The 14,455-nt window shown below is 49.4% G+C and overlaps 1 protein-coding gene across 2 annotated transcripts; it reads left to right on the top strand.

Annotated features, from left to right (window-relative positions):
- The first annotated feature begins 53 nt into the window (after positions 1-53).
- On the top strand, positions 54-13,041 carry TXNL4A (thioredoxin like 4A). 2 transcript variants are annotated; one of them, XM_025997792.2, is made up of 4 exons: positions 54-146; positions 506-688; positions 9,527-9,630; positions 12,626-13,041. In XM_025997792.2, the coding sequence occupies exons 2-4, from the start codon at positions 536-538 to the stop codon at positions 12,795-12,797; spliced, it is 429 nt and encodes a 142-aa protein (XP_025853577.1). In that variant the 5' UTR covers positions 54-146; positions 506-535; the 3' UTR covers positions 12,798-13,041. The 2 variants fall into 2 exon arrangements, with proteins under 2 accessions (XP_025853577.1, XP_025853578.1); XM_025997793.2 differs by lacking the exons at positions 54-146; positions 506-688 and adding exons at positions 1,648-1,706; positions 2,685-2,754.
- Positions 13,042-14,455: the final 1,414 nt, after the last annotated feature.

Raw genomic sequence — 14,455 nt, 5'->3', positions numbered from 1 at the left:
GGAGCCCCGGCTCGGTGTCCCGCCCTCCCGGCGCCGGGCACGCGCACGTCGGCGGACACGCGCGCGCTGACGTCGACGCGCACGCACCGACCGGCTCGCGTCCCCGCCGGGAAGGGCTGCCGCGCGGGAGGCTCGGGTCGGCTGAGGTGCGGGCGGACGGAGCGGGGAGCAGGGGTGAGGGAGGGAGGGGCTGGCGTCTGCGGGGCGTCCTCGTGGCCCCGTTCTCCTTCCAGGGGGGGAGCTTGACCGGGGCCTGGGGTCCCGGGGCGGGCCGAGGTCTGCAGGGGTCCAGGCCCCCCCCGCAGTGGGACCGCGCGGCACGGATGGGGCGACCCCGGGGTCTCCGCGCCGGGGCTGGGTGTGCAGGGCGCCCCCTCGGCCCCGTCCCTCCTCCAGGGCTGGGGCTTCCTGCGGTTCTGGGTCGGGGGCGAGGTCTGGCGCGGGGCGCGGGCGGCCGTGACGTGCAGCCCTCGCCCCGCCGTGGGCCGGGTGGCCGGTCGCGCAGTTCTCGCAGGTGTCCCCGGAGCCGCCCGAGATGTCGTACATGCTCCCGCACCTGCACAACGGCTGGCAGGTGGATCAGGCCATCCTTTCGGAGGAGGACCGCGTGGTAGTCATCCGCTTTGGGCACGACTGGGACCCCACGTGTATGAAGATGGACGAGGTGCTGTACAGCATCGCGGAGAAGGTAACACGGCCCCGCCGGGCATCGGCCCGAAAGCTGTGGTCTTTAGTTTGCCGCGCTTGCTGGGTGGCTGCAGGGTTGGAGTTGGGGACCGCGTGCGGGTCCTCCTCTTCCTGCAGGCTGCAGAGGCGCAGCAGGGTCCAAGGGCCCGACCCCATGCGTGGAGGCTCCAGGCCTCAGGGGCTAGGGAGCAGCAGGGTCAGGGCGCCTGGCCCTGTGCCCCGAGGCTACGGTCCTTTGATGGGAGCAGGTTTTGAAGGGGTTCATGGTGCCACCTGCATGGAGCTGGGAACAGCACACCTAGGGACTTGGTGGAACGCCATTGTGGCCGGGTAGCTGCCCAGGATTGCCAGTTTTTGGTGCTTTGCTCCCTGTGTGTGGGAGGCAGTCGTGCCTGTCAGGAGAAGGAAAGCCTGTTCTCCGTCCGGTCTCTGTGCCCTAACTGCACTCCCAGCTCAGACGTGCTCCGGGAGACTTGCCTGGTGGGACCCAGTCTGGGTCACCATGCCGGCACCCGGGCTCGTTGGAGGCTCTGTTGGCAGTTCCAGAACCAGCGGCACCTGGTGCTCTCCTGTGGGCTCTGTGGGCTCATTTCAGGAGAACTTTCATTTGGATGTGTCGTTGTAGCAAAGGACAAGCGCAAACCCATGAGGGTGTTGTTCGTAGATTACTTACTGATACTCCGTAAATAAGGAGAGGTCGTTTTATGGGAGAGGAATGGTAATGGAAACATTAAAGCCATGATTTCGTTCAGAGGAAGAAGGGCTTAAGATAGCTCAGTAGGTGGTAACAGGTGTAGGGACAGATGTGTTTAGGAAAGGCTAGGTCTCGGGGGTCAGAGCAGGACCCCACATTGAGGTTAGTTCACTGACAACTATCTGACCTTCCACTGCTACTTTTTCTGATCTCCTGTGTGGCGGGACAAGCAAAGCGAGGCCGGGTGGTAGCATCGGGAACCGTGGAACTGTGGAGGCCGTCTTTCTGGTCAGTCACGTGAGGATCGCTTGGAAGACTTGCTCAGGTGCATCTCCGAGGTTCTCGTTCTGCAGGTCTGGGGTGAGGTCCACACGCAGCTCTGCCCAAAAGCTGCCCTGGGAATTCTGAAGTGGCTTCCAAAAACCACTTGGCAGAGTTCGGGATCAGAGTGAGGGTGCTGGGAGACTGGCCGTTCCCTTCCTCTTCTTGGGGAGCCTGGGGAGGTGCCTGGGGAGCTCGGGAGAGCTGCGGCGTCCTGCCACTGGGGATCCTCCTGGTTGGGGCCACAAGTCATCAGTGGAGCGGTGCCAGTTTGTCGCATCAAGAGCAGACACTGCTGTGGTCAATGAAGAACCACCTCCAAGCTCTTTCCTGAGAAACACCATTGCTGCTCTCTTGACATTGAAATAACGTAGGGTGTGTGTTCTGAATTGTGCAGGGCATGTGGGGGCATTAACACCAGGTGGTGACCAGCTCCTGCTGCCCTCGGTGCAGGGTCAGGATGGTTAGAGACGGGAGGCTCATTTGGCTCTTCATACCCGGGCAAAACCCAGCAAGACGCTCTTCTTTAGGAGACAGATTTTGTGTTAACCTGAGCTCTTAGGGACTTTCAGCAAGTTGTTTGTTCTTTTCCCTTCCCTGTGTGTCAGCTGTAGGCTGGACTGGGGGATCACTGAGGAACGCACTCTGGGATCGAACCTACTGATAAGAACAGTTTAGTTGGGCTCATTTTGAGTATTTGTTTTTGTTTTATCTTTAAGGTACTTTTTCTTTTGTCCAAAAATTTGGATTTCAAAAAAAAAATTTGGATTTCTGTTTTAATAAGCTTAATATTATATAGTACAGTTATTAGAAATGCAAACTTGAAACTCATCACAAGATAATTGTTTTATTTTCTTCTTAGTGTAAAGGCAAAACATGAGTTTATAATTCTGGAAGTCCTTCTTGAGCTCAACAGGAATTTTTGAAATTTAAAGTTTTAGTATAAAGAACAACTTAACTATCTAAAAATCTCCCTCTGCAGAAATGGCAGATAGTGGGGGATCTTCCTCATCTTGTCTCGAGCCCTGTTTGGATACCCCAGCTGTTTTAAAGTGAGTAAAAGTTCCACCGTTTAGGCTGGACTTGATTAGATTGTTTCTCCTGGAATGTGGTGTGTTGACTTGATGCTCTGATGGTGCCAACCTCTCGGCCACCACCTCATGCTGTATTAGTTTTGAGCTGCCCTGAAAACATGGGAGGTAAGCTTAATGATTTTACAGATGTCTGGAGCTTGGTAGAGTGGTAATAACAAAGTTTCCTGTTTAAAACCTGATTTTATGCACAGCCTTAGGGAGAGGCTGTGTACCTCTGAGCTGTCTTACCATTTTGCAGGAACAGTTTGTCACAGCTCGCTGTTAACTTAAACCCCACAATGGGGAAGAATAAATGGGACATTTAATTTTTGCATGTTAAAAAAAAACCCATGCAAATAGAGTTTAAGATATGCAAAACCTCGGTGACATCATTGATTCAGGATCATACATTCAAGAAAATTGTATATGAGACAAATAGACATGGAACTTTTCGGAAATGATTTTAAGGGATCATTCTTAAGTGTTGCATAAAGTAAATTGAATCTTCCTGGAGGTGACGTGCAGTCAAATGAGGTATCTCATAAGTGCCAGGAACTTGTGTATGTTTGCTATGGCTTTGTGTTTCTGGGTGCAGTGACCTTGGAGCTAGCAGCAGGCTATGAGGGGCAGCATGGAGTGCTGGTGTCTGCTACGTGCTCCCCGTGTGATCCTACGTAACTTGTCTCTGTGCCTCACTTTACTGTCTGCAAGAAAGGGGTAGTAGTGCCTAACCCATTGATAGTCCTGAGGATAGAATTAGCATAACAGGCTTCTGGACCACTTCCTGTCACATGACAGGTAACATAGGCAGGAGTCATTAGCCACTGTTATCAGTGACCTTGTCATTCACGTCACAGAAGTTGCTAATCAGGCAGACAGCTTGGGAAAATAAAGTCATTGCGCAGTATTTTTGAGGCTTCGACGTGAATTACCTAAAAATGGATTCTTCAGAACTAAAATACACTGTGCCAATTGACAGTCCAGAACATGCTCCCCAGCTTCCTGGGTGGGTTCTTAGCTGGAGGAGCTCTGTGGGAAAGGTTGGACCGGTGGCCTTGTGCTGCCTTAGTGATTTGCGTGAGTCCTGTCGACTTGGAAACAGATTTAGTGGCATATGATGAAGGATGGCTGCACAGCTTGGTCAGTGACTTGTTGAAGGAAAAGGAGGTGTGCTTATAAAACGTGTAGGTGGGCAGCCCGGGTGGCTCAGTGGTTTAGCGCCACCTTCAGCCCAGGGCATGATCTTGGAGACCTGGGATTGAGTCCTACGTTGGGCTCCCTGCATGGAGCCTGCTTCTCCCTCTGCCTGTGTCTCTGCCTCTCTCTCTCTCTCTCTGAATAAATAAATAAATCTTAAAAAAAAAAAAAAAAAGATGACTCCCATGGGTAGAGAGGCAAAGAACCTAAAAAAAGAGATCCTAGTGGTTAAGTAAGCTTCAGAGATGCACACGTTGAAGTAGCATGCTGCCGTTTCTCATACATCAGAGGGAAGGAATTTACTGCAGTGGCACCAAGAGGGTTAATACTGACACAACTGTAGACTGACACACTTCTGGAAGCAATTGGGCATCGCATGAAAGGCCTTAGAACTCAGTAGCCCAGCTCTCTAAAGAGGACTCTTCTCTACGGGACATTTGCTGTGATTTCTCAGCAGAGCTGGAAGCAGTGAAAGGGTCGGTGATAGGACAGCAGCGTGACGACCGAAATCTCTAGATCATGAGCAGGTAACCCCCGTGTGGCCTTCACATCCCTGAGGCAGGTACACCAGGTCACTTGTTCACGCTGCGAAATGGACAGTTGGGATTTGAATTGGGAATGTCTGCTTCACCCGATAGTGTATTATTTGGCTGCTAAAAAATTATTTTAGAAATCATGTAGAAAGATGATTTTCTAAATACTGTGGGCATTTGCTAATGATGTCAGCTGGAGAAAGGAGGGCAAACCTGACTTCCTCACACGTGAGTGTGTGGGTCTGGGGAAAGGGAAGGACTTTTCACTACAAGACACTCCTATTGATTTTATTTGATTGTTGTATATTTTTAAGTTCTGTAACTTGTTTAAAAAATACTGGGCTGGAGCACCTGGCCGGCTCAGTCAGTGGAGCGGGCGCTCTTGATCTTGGGGCCTTGATCAAGATCACGCATTGGGGTTAGAGTTTACTTAAAAATACGGGGCTGGACACATAGCAGTGGTTTTTCCATTCTGTTTCTCTATTTTCAAAGTGAATCTTTTTTAAATAGAGAAAATAGAGTAGACCCCTAGTTTCATTTCAGTTTTATAAAAAATACACAGGATTGTAGTGGATCACAGATTCCCTACCAGGTGTGACACGGGTGAAATAGATGAGACTGTTGTGGAAGGGCTTGAGATGAGAAGCCATGTAGTCCGTGTTAGGAGAAGCTTTGGCAGACGGAGGCTGTTCAGAGGAAGGACACTGTCGGGTGGCCCAGAGTTGGAGGAAGGCCCCAGAGCCGCGGGACGGCCATCACCTGGCCATGCTCCTGATGGCCACCCCTCCCTTTGCGAGGACTTGAGCTGCAGGAGCTTGAGAGCTTCCCAGGAAGGCACCAGACCATGCCTGAAGGCTGGTCTGCTTGAACTCCAAACTCAGGATAACATCAGTAAGCTCACACTGTCCAGAAACACATTTTTAGTGACATTATGTTTCCTGCCTTTCGAAATACAAGTTTGTTGTTAAGATTCATTCAATAAACATATTTACTGGTGCTGTGTGTGAGTCCGGTACAGCAAACTCACGGTGCCCAGCCTCAAATTTGCCTGCAGAACCATGATGTGATTCATATGGATGGGAAGGAAACAAGTAGTGGGTGTCACTTGGTGGTTTATTGTACTTTTTTTTTTTTTTTTTTTTTTTTTTTTTTTGAGAGAAAGAGAGAGCATGTCAGTGAGTGGTGGGAGGAGCAGGAGGGGGGCAGAGGGATACCCCAGCAGAGACTTGATCCCATGACCCTGGGACGACCTGAGATCACAACCTGCGCTGAAACCATGAGTTGGACACTCCACCTGACTGCGCCACCCAGGCGCCCCTGTTTATTTTACTCTGAATAAACTACAGTTTTCTTACTCATCATTGGAGGCTAAAGGAAAGAGGTCCCACTCTTAAAGTTTCACTAAAAAAACAATATTTAGGGGCTCCTGGGTGCCTCAGTCAGTGGTGCGTCAGGGCATGATCCTGGAGTCCTGGGATCGAGTCCCGCATTGGGCTTCCTGCTGGGACCCTGCTTCTCCCTCTGCCTGTGTCTCTGCCTCTCTCGGTTTCTCTCGTGAATAAATAAATAAAATCTTTTAAAAAATCTTTTATTTTAAACCATAGTATCTTTGTTTTATACGTAGAAAGCAATAAAAGAAAGTGTCTCTGCTTAGTGAAATTCCAGTGTAGGCAGGGTAAGAACTGGCAGGGTCACTTTGCCAGGACCGCTCCGCAGAGGAGAGTGCTGCTATCTGGGGGCGGCTGTGGAGTGAAATAACACTTTGCACGGAGGCTCTTTGGGCCTGTATGCTGCTCAGCTGCCTTCTCCTGTTTCACCAGGAAAAGAGGGAATTGGGGGTGGCCAGGGGAGGCCCTGCCTCTGCACCGTCCCTCAGTGACGTCCTCTCTTCATGGTCCCCTCCTAGTGGGGCCAGTCCCTCTTTAGTGCCTTGTGCTGGTCGTACCTCAGCCCTGCGCTGTCTGGCACAGTCACTGGTGGATGACCTTCCAGTAGCCAGAGTCATGGATGCACGTGGACTTTCACCTGCCTTGACCACCTCCCTCCCTGGACAGGTCCCCGGTCTCGGTTTGTGAGTGCAGCTCCTTGGCCACCCCTTACCTGCCTTTGGCTCTGCAGTGGCTATGGCCCAGCCCCTGTTGGATGTAGGCAGTGGTGCCCAGAGTACAGCCACACCAGCACACCAGCATGCCTTGTAAGACCGTCTCTACAGGTGCTCCTTCGTTTCCTCAAGTTTCCAAGCCCTCCTTACTTGTAAGCAGCTTCATCGCCTGAACTGTGGCCTAGAAGGTCCCCAGGCTCACGTTCCACCTCTAACCCCCTTCCCGGGCACTGCCTCTGCCCCTGCCTTGTCCTCTCATGCACACACGGCTCTCCCGGCTGGCACACTCCCCACCCGCCCAGGCCTCCTGTCCCCTTTGGGCACGCCAGTTTGTTCAAGGCTCAGGTAGGGGATCCATCCAGAGTTTGGCCTTCGGAGCCAGACACGGTGAGTCTCAGCTTTGCCACTTGCTTCCCTTGCAGCTTAGAGGCGTTTTGTCTTTCTGAGCCTTGATTTCATTATGCACAAAACGGGAGTAATGTCCCAATTTGGAAGAACTATAAGTCATGGGTGAGAAGGGCCTTGCACAAAGTAGCGCTCAGTCTACAGTGAGGTAGGAGCATGTTCATGTTTGGGGGAAGTGAACCTAACGTGACGGTTTGCTTCTGCTGCCGGACCATCTGTGTATCTGAACAGTGACTGTCACACAGGCTTAACCTCTGTGGTACAGTTTGTCTTATTTTAAATAAAACCAGAATACAATTTACTAGCTAATCATGAAAGTAAAGGAGGTGCTCACTGTTGGCACAGGAATCCAGGGTTTTGGGAATGTGTTCACAGAGATTGGATCAGCCATATAAAGGCTTTCTGGACGGTGGGGCACGTGGGGGCATCAGCATCCACACAGGAGCCAACGCGTGAGGTTCTGAGGCTTCTGACGGGAGCTGGGGGGCAAACACAGCACTCATCAAATGTGAACTTTCCTTGGTGAGGGTGGCTTAGGTTTCTATGTTAAATACTTTTAATGTTCCTGAAAGCAGAGAGTAGGGTAAGCCCACCCCTCAACCCACTGCGCAGGTCCAGCAGTGACTGATACTTGTCAGTCTTGTGTCACCTGAGCCCTGACATCATTATACTGCAGTCTTTAAAGCAGGTCCCAGGGATCCCTGGGTGGCGCAGCGGTTTGGCGCCTGCCTTTGGCCCAGGGCGCGATCCTGGAGACCCGGGATCAAGTCCCACGTCAGGCTCTTGGTGCATGGAGCCTGCTTCTCCCTCTGCCTATGTCTCTCTCTCTCTCTCTCTCTCTCTCTCTCTGTATGACTATCATAAATAAATAATAAAAAAAAAAATAAATAAATAAAGCAGGTCCCAGATACCATGTTACTTCATCTGCAAATTATATTCAGAATTTTAGAATCACTGTTGTACACGTTTCTTGTGGCTGCAGTAACAAAGCCCCACAACTGGGCAGAGAAAACAACAGAAGTCTATTATCTCACGTTCTGGGGGCCAGGGGCCCCACACCAAGGTGTCCATAGGGCCATGCTGCCTCTGAAATCCTGTAGGGACAGTGCCTTGGCACATCCTCCATGCTTGGGTCCTCTGTGTCTTTCCTGCTCCCCACAGGTCATCCGTGGCTGGTTCTCTAAAGGACACCATCCGAATGGCCAGTCTTCTCACTGGTGGTGGCTGCAAGGAGCCTCTTCCCAGTAGGACCACATTCTGAGTTTTGGGCTTAGGGCTCCGCTATGTCTCTTCCCGTGGGTGGCGCAGCTCAATCTGTAACCTATGGGTGGTGTGAGCTTCCTGGAAGGCCTTAAAATGGAGTTTATAGAGACCCTTAAATGCCACCTTCTTGTGGTACAGGTTCTGTTATAGGAATTTATCTTTGGAAATAATGAAATACGTACACAAATTTAAGGGTAAGAATGTTCACAGGTGAATGGTATTAATGAAAAATCTGAATTATTTTCATGAAAAATCAGAAAATAATGGAAGAATGACAAAATAATGACATAACCATTTGATGAAGCATTATATAGCCATAAAAATTCTGTTTGGGGGGCAGCCCTCTCGGATCCCATCCCTTTTTGGGAGCTTTGTACTATTGATCAATAAGCTTTGCTTTGGGGATCCCTGGGTGGCGCAGCGGTTTAGCGCCTGCCTTTGGCCCAGGGCGCGATCCTGGAGACCCGGGATCGAATCCCACATTGGGCTCCCGGTGCATGGAGCCTGCTTCTCCATCTGCCTATGTCTCTGCCTCTCTCTCTCTCTCTCTCTCTGTGACTATCATAAATAAATAAAAATTAAAAAAAAAAAAAAAGAAAAAAAAAAGCTTTGCTTTGGTGCCCACAAGAAAAGAAAAGTTTGGGGAAAGTATGTAGTTTATACAAGAGCATGTTTGTAATTAAAGCAGGATATAAAGTATGTGGTATGATCACATTTTATTAAAACAGTATAAACATTTACATATGTGAGCATATATATACACCAGGAAAAGTGGGAAAGAACTTACTAAACGTATATTTATAGCAATTAATTAGTGAGAAAAGTTAAAGGACATGTGTTCTGTGCAGTATTATTTGGGGTACTAGCGTATTAGTATCTGCAAGTGCTTGAGCCTAAATGGGGGAATCGTAGGGCTGAATTCTAAGGGCAGTTATTGATTGTGTGCAGTGAAGTATTTGGAAAAGTTCATACAGATTATTACCAGGTCAACATGAATAATGTAGCTGTGGACATTTTCTGCAGGATTCCCATAACCTGCTATCCTGGAAATGTTAGACCACGTATAGACAGCGCAGTGTCAGGACCATGAACCAGCTGGGTTGTCTTCCTGCATGTTAGCTCTACTGGGAAAAAAGGCTGGGGAATTGATTTGAAAATTATCCTCTTATACACAGAGTCTTGTTTGTTTTTAAATGTGCTTTTACAAAATAAAAAATTGACATTTTATAGGGTTTTTTTCAATCTCTTTTAGGTTAAAAATTTTGCAGTTATTTATCTTGTGGATATTACAGAAGTGCCTGACTTCAACAAAATGTATGAGTTGTACGATCCGTGTACTGTCATGTTTTTCTTCAGGTATGTTCTCTTAAAGTTATCGTTTCACTTAAATATTGTTGGTCTGAAGCTTGATGTAATCACGATATCTTTACATTTGATGGTACTTACATAATAAAGTTGAGCAACATCATGAGTCAAAAAAGTTGTGTTGTGGAGATTTTAATCAGAAAGAAATCACCATTTGACATTGTTTTTATTTGTCAAAGTTTCTGGGTTTGGTTTTGTTGTTGTTGCTGTTGTTGTTTTAGATTTTATTTATTTATTCATGGGAGACAGAGAGGCAGAGACACAGGCAGAGGGAGAAGCAGGCTCCATGCAGGGAGCCCTATGCGGAACTTGATCCCAGGACTTCAGGATCATGCCCTGAGCTAAAGGCAGATGCTCAACCACTGAGCCACCCAGGCGTCCCAGTTTCTATTTATTGTTACTACATAAGTTGACAAATAGTGACATTAAGCATTAGATGTAAAGGGAAAGTAGAGCTCCCCAACTGGTGAGGACGGTATAGGGTGTGTCTCAGCCTGTACTCATGTGACAAGTTAGCACAACTGTAGCAGCTGAAAACAGCACAGGTAGTAGGAGCCCAGCGTTGTGGATCAGAGTTGGGGCTCTGCGGCTCCCCTCCCACAGTCTCAGGAGGCCAGTCATGCGCTGGGCCCTTAGCCGGCCATCAATTGGGGAAGAAGCCACTGCTCGTGGGGTTGTGGCCGTGTCCACTTCCTGTGGCTGTGGGTGTGAAGCCGCTGTGTCCTTGCTGGCTGCATGCTGGGGCCCCCTGCTCCTGAGCTCCTTCCATCTCGGGGTTTGCACTGTCTCTGCGCTTCCCTGTTCTGCTTCTGCTATGCCGCCGATTATCTCACCCAGATAATCCAGGATCATCCCCTTATTTTAAAGTCAGTGGATCTGTAACCTTCGGGGTCACCTGCCCAACCCTATGTGTCTGTAATGTTGCTGAGCATTGGCATCTCATCACATCACCATCCCAGGGATGAGGGCAGGAACTTCTCAGGGTTGAGTGTAGGGTTTTGTCTGCCATAGTGTGCGCTCCGGGTCCACAGATGCACATCCTTCCCCTAAGCAAAATCAGTAAGGCTGAGGCCTCTTGGGCTCCTGGACACCCATACTGCGTGGCCTTGGATCCCCAGCACCCAGTAGGGCAACAGAGGAAGCAGCTCTGATTTCTCAGGGGTCCTGGGACAGTTCAGCCGGGGCTTCCCAGCCTCTTCTAGGAAAGGCATGTGCCATGGGGCGGCTTCCCACCTTGCTTCAGCCGTAGCCCCTGGAGTTGTCACCTGCACTGTCCATCCCTGCAGCCCAAGTCCCTGCCCCGGGCATCTGCAAAGACTGGTGGGGCACACCGTTCTTCATTGGGACTGAGCATTCCGGCCACAGAGCTTCCCAGGGCTTCCGCAGAAGGTCATTCCTGGATCCGGTATCTGCTGAGGGGCATTTGTGGGTCTTACACCCGTGTTCCTCGCTTTGCTGTCTGCAGTGGGGAGAAACCAGGCAGCCCCTGCAGGACTTGGCTTGATAGTTCCTTCGTTGACCATCCAAGTGCATCCTTGTGACTTCTGCTTCTCCAGAACCACAGGACAGGGTCACTGATGTCCAGCCACCAAGTATTGAGGTCCTTCCTCTATCCCAGCCTCGTGTTCCTTGCTGCCCTCGGCGCCCGCGCTCTTCAGATCATGTTTCTACCGACAGCTCTTCACGGCAGCCTAGGCCTTTTCTCGTGCTGCTCAAAACTCTCCCCAGGCCATCAGGTGTGACTCATGAGGCTGTCTTGGGTCCAGCCTCCTGCTGCCTGTGGCAGCCGAACCAGAGCACTGCCTCTCAGAAGAGAATACGGACCCTCCTTCTGCTCTTCCTGTGACCCAGAATTCTAAGATGAGGCACATCAGTACTGCTATTGATTTTTTTCACCAAATGCATATATTGAGTCCTGCCAGGTTTTGTGGTCTCCACCAGGACATCAAGTCAGATACAGCAGGGTTCCTGCCATCACTGAGCTTCATGGGTTGGCCACAGCTGAGTAGACTAGCAAAAGGACACAGAAGGGCCAGAGGATAGGTATTTATAGAGACACAAGTACTAAGTAAGTTTAGAAAGAGCACATGCATTCCTAGGGGCTAGTGTGGGCATGAACAGTCAGGTGTTTGGTGTCCCGTAGGGACGCAGAATGGCTGGCACACTGGTGGGAAGAAGGAGCAGGGTCCCCGCCCCCAGATCCCTGGGCCCGAGTGCGGGTGCGCAGTGTTACCCTGCAAGTGAGTGTTCGCAGTAGAGAAGCATCAAATTTGCCTTTTTGGATGCTCACTCTGGTTGAAAGGCGTCCAAAGCAGAGACTGCAGGACAGAGCGCTTCATTCTTGTTCAAGTCAAAAGTTAAATTAGTGAAAACAAATTAATGTTCAGCAGACCTGGGGAAAACAGTGCACCAAGGACAGAAAAGATTGCTCTCTTTGTCAAGTGCACATACAAGATCATTTTTTAAAGTATCCTTTAAAAAAACAAATTCGTAAAATATCGTCTACTTCCCTGATCGTAGGAATGCAAAATATACTAATTTCACAATTAGGGCTTTTTAAAAATTCTGAGGCCACTGAGGCCTTTAGTAAAGTATGCGCCCAGAGCTCCCAAGAGTGCCATGAAAATCTCATGTGTTGTGTTTCCGAAGTAAATCCCCACTCCCCCACCCCTCTGCCCCAGAAAATGCTGTTACTGTCCAAGTGACTAGAACTGTGCCCTCTGACCTTTCAGCTCCCCAGAGGACATGGGTCCTGAGGGAGTCGCAGAGTATACAGAAGGAGCTTGCACCAAGCATGGCTGTGTTAAGATAGTGTTTACATTATTTCCATCTTCTAAATCATGGTGGATTCTCTTGACTGTGTTCTTGTCTTCACTGATGTTTAACAAGAGCCTGAGATGGTAGGAAATGGCATTTTTTTTTATTGAACTGTTTTTAGAAGGATTTTTGTGAGCACTGACCCCTCCCCCCCATGTCCTCTTTGCAGGAACAAGCATATCATGATTGACCTGGGTACTGGTAACAACAACAAGATCAACTGGGCCATGGAAGACAAACAGGAAATGATAGACATCATCGAGACTGTGTACCGGGGCGCCCGGAAAGGCCGCGGCCTGGTTGTGTCTCCAAAGGACTACTCCACAAAATACAGATACTGAGCTCAGCCCAGTCTCCGTGCACAGAAGTGGTGCAGAATTGTTTTCACGTGGAAATATTTGAAACTATTTAAAGCCTTAGAGAAAGCGTTTGGAAGTGAATTAATTCAAAGCTCAAGGACTTGGAGGGTCTTTGTAGTAAGGGTTGCATGGCATCAACTCTTTGCCTGTCTGGCCGTTGTATTTTTATATTAGCAAATATTTGTAAATACCTAGCTGCCACGAATAAAGTACACAGTGATGGAAAGTCATAATTGCTTATTTCTTATGAACCTTGCCGTACAGATGACTGGTTTGGGCAGTTGGAGACTAATCGTCATCTTTAGCACTGGAGTAGAATTCACCATGTTTTACCCATGTGGCAGTAGGAATCCATGTGAGTTCTCCAGGGCTGCCACAACAAAGTGGCACAGACTGGGTGACCATGGAAATGAGTTGCCTTGCCAATCTGAAGGCCAGAGCCTCGGGTCCAGGTGTGGTCAGGTCAGGGCTGGTTCCTCGCGGCTGTGATGGATCTGTTCCCTGCCCCTCTCCTAGATTCTGCTAATTTCTGCCGATCTTTGGCATCCTGTGGCTTGAATCTTTGCCCCTTCACAACCTTCACATGGCCTTCTCGCTGCATGTGTGTCTGTGTCCAAATTTCCTCTTCTAAGGACACTGGTCACTGGAGAAGACCACCCCACAGGAGCATGACCTTATCTTAACTGATTACATCTGTGATGACCCATCTCCAAATAAGGGCGTGTTGTAAAAAAGGGGGAGGTGCATGTTGTCCTGGGGATCCAAACTCCTGACATGGGAACTTACTGGGGGTGCAATGCAACACACAACACAATCCAAAGGTTGAGTTCAGAAAGAATATACACTTGGGGGAAAAATGTCTTTTATTCTTCTTGCTATAAAAACAGTGCAATAAAATAATTATTCTTGGAGGGTTTTTTCTTTTAAGATTATTTGACAGAATGAGCACAAGCAGGGGGAAGGGCAGAGGGAGACAGAGAAGCAGAGTCCCCACTAAGCAGGGGGCCTGATGCGGGACTGGATCCCAGGACCCCAGGATCATGACCTGGGCCAAAGGCAGATGCTGAACCAACTGAGCCAGCCAGGTGCCCCAGAGTTTTCCTCTTAAATATAGAGTAAGAGTTGTTTCTATTCCTCCTGAGCTCGTATCTACTGTCCTCAAGCAGTCTGTATTTTCTGTAGCAACCACAGCTCCTGGTACATGCAGTTTTTTGTTTCTCCTACCCCAGCAGCATGTGGGTAGGTGGTTGGTTGGGATCTTCCCAGGCACATCTTGTGCACACAGACAGAAAGTGTGGAGCGTGGGGCCCGTCTGCTTTCAAGGCCGGGCTCTGCCAATTACTGTGGCAAGTGGCCTCCTGGAACTCCATTCTCTCCGAGGGGGGTGGGGGGGGGGAGGAGTTGGTAGTCTCTGTTTGTCCCATGTGTGTCAGAATAGTGCCTGGTGGGCCCTTCTTGGTGTGAAAACACTCACTGCCATGGCCAGATTGACTGTGGTTTGACTGTGGTTGAGACACAAGTACAAACCAGCAAATACAAATGAGGTGTGCTTGAAGTGGATTTCAAACTCAAATGCAAATCCTCAGCTTTATTGGTCCAGCCTTAATTTTCCCATTTACAAAATAGGGAGTGTAATGCCA

Source organism: Vulpes vulpes, chromosome 5, assembly GCF_048418805.1.
Source record: "Vulpes vulpes isolate BD-2025 chromosome 5, VulVul3, whole genome shotgun sequence".
NCBI lineage: Eukaryota > Metazoa > Chordata > Mammalia > Carnivora > Canidae > Vulpes > Vulpes vulpes.
Note: the sequence above shows the minus strand (reverse complement) of the source record. Positions and strands in the feature narration are given on the sequence as shown.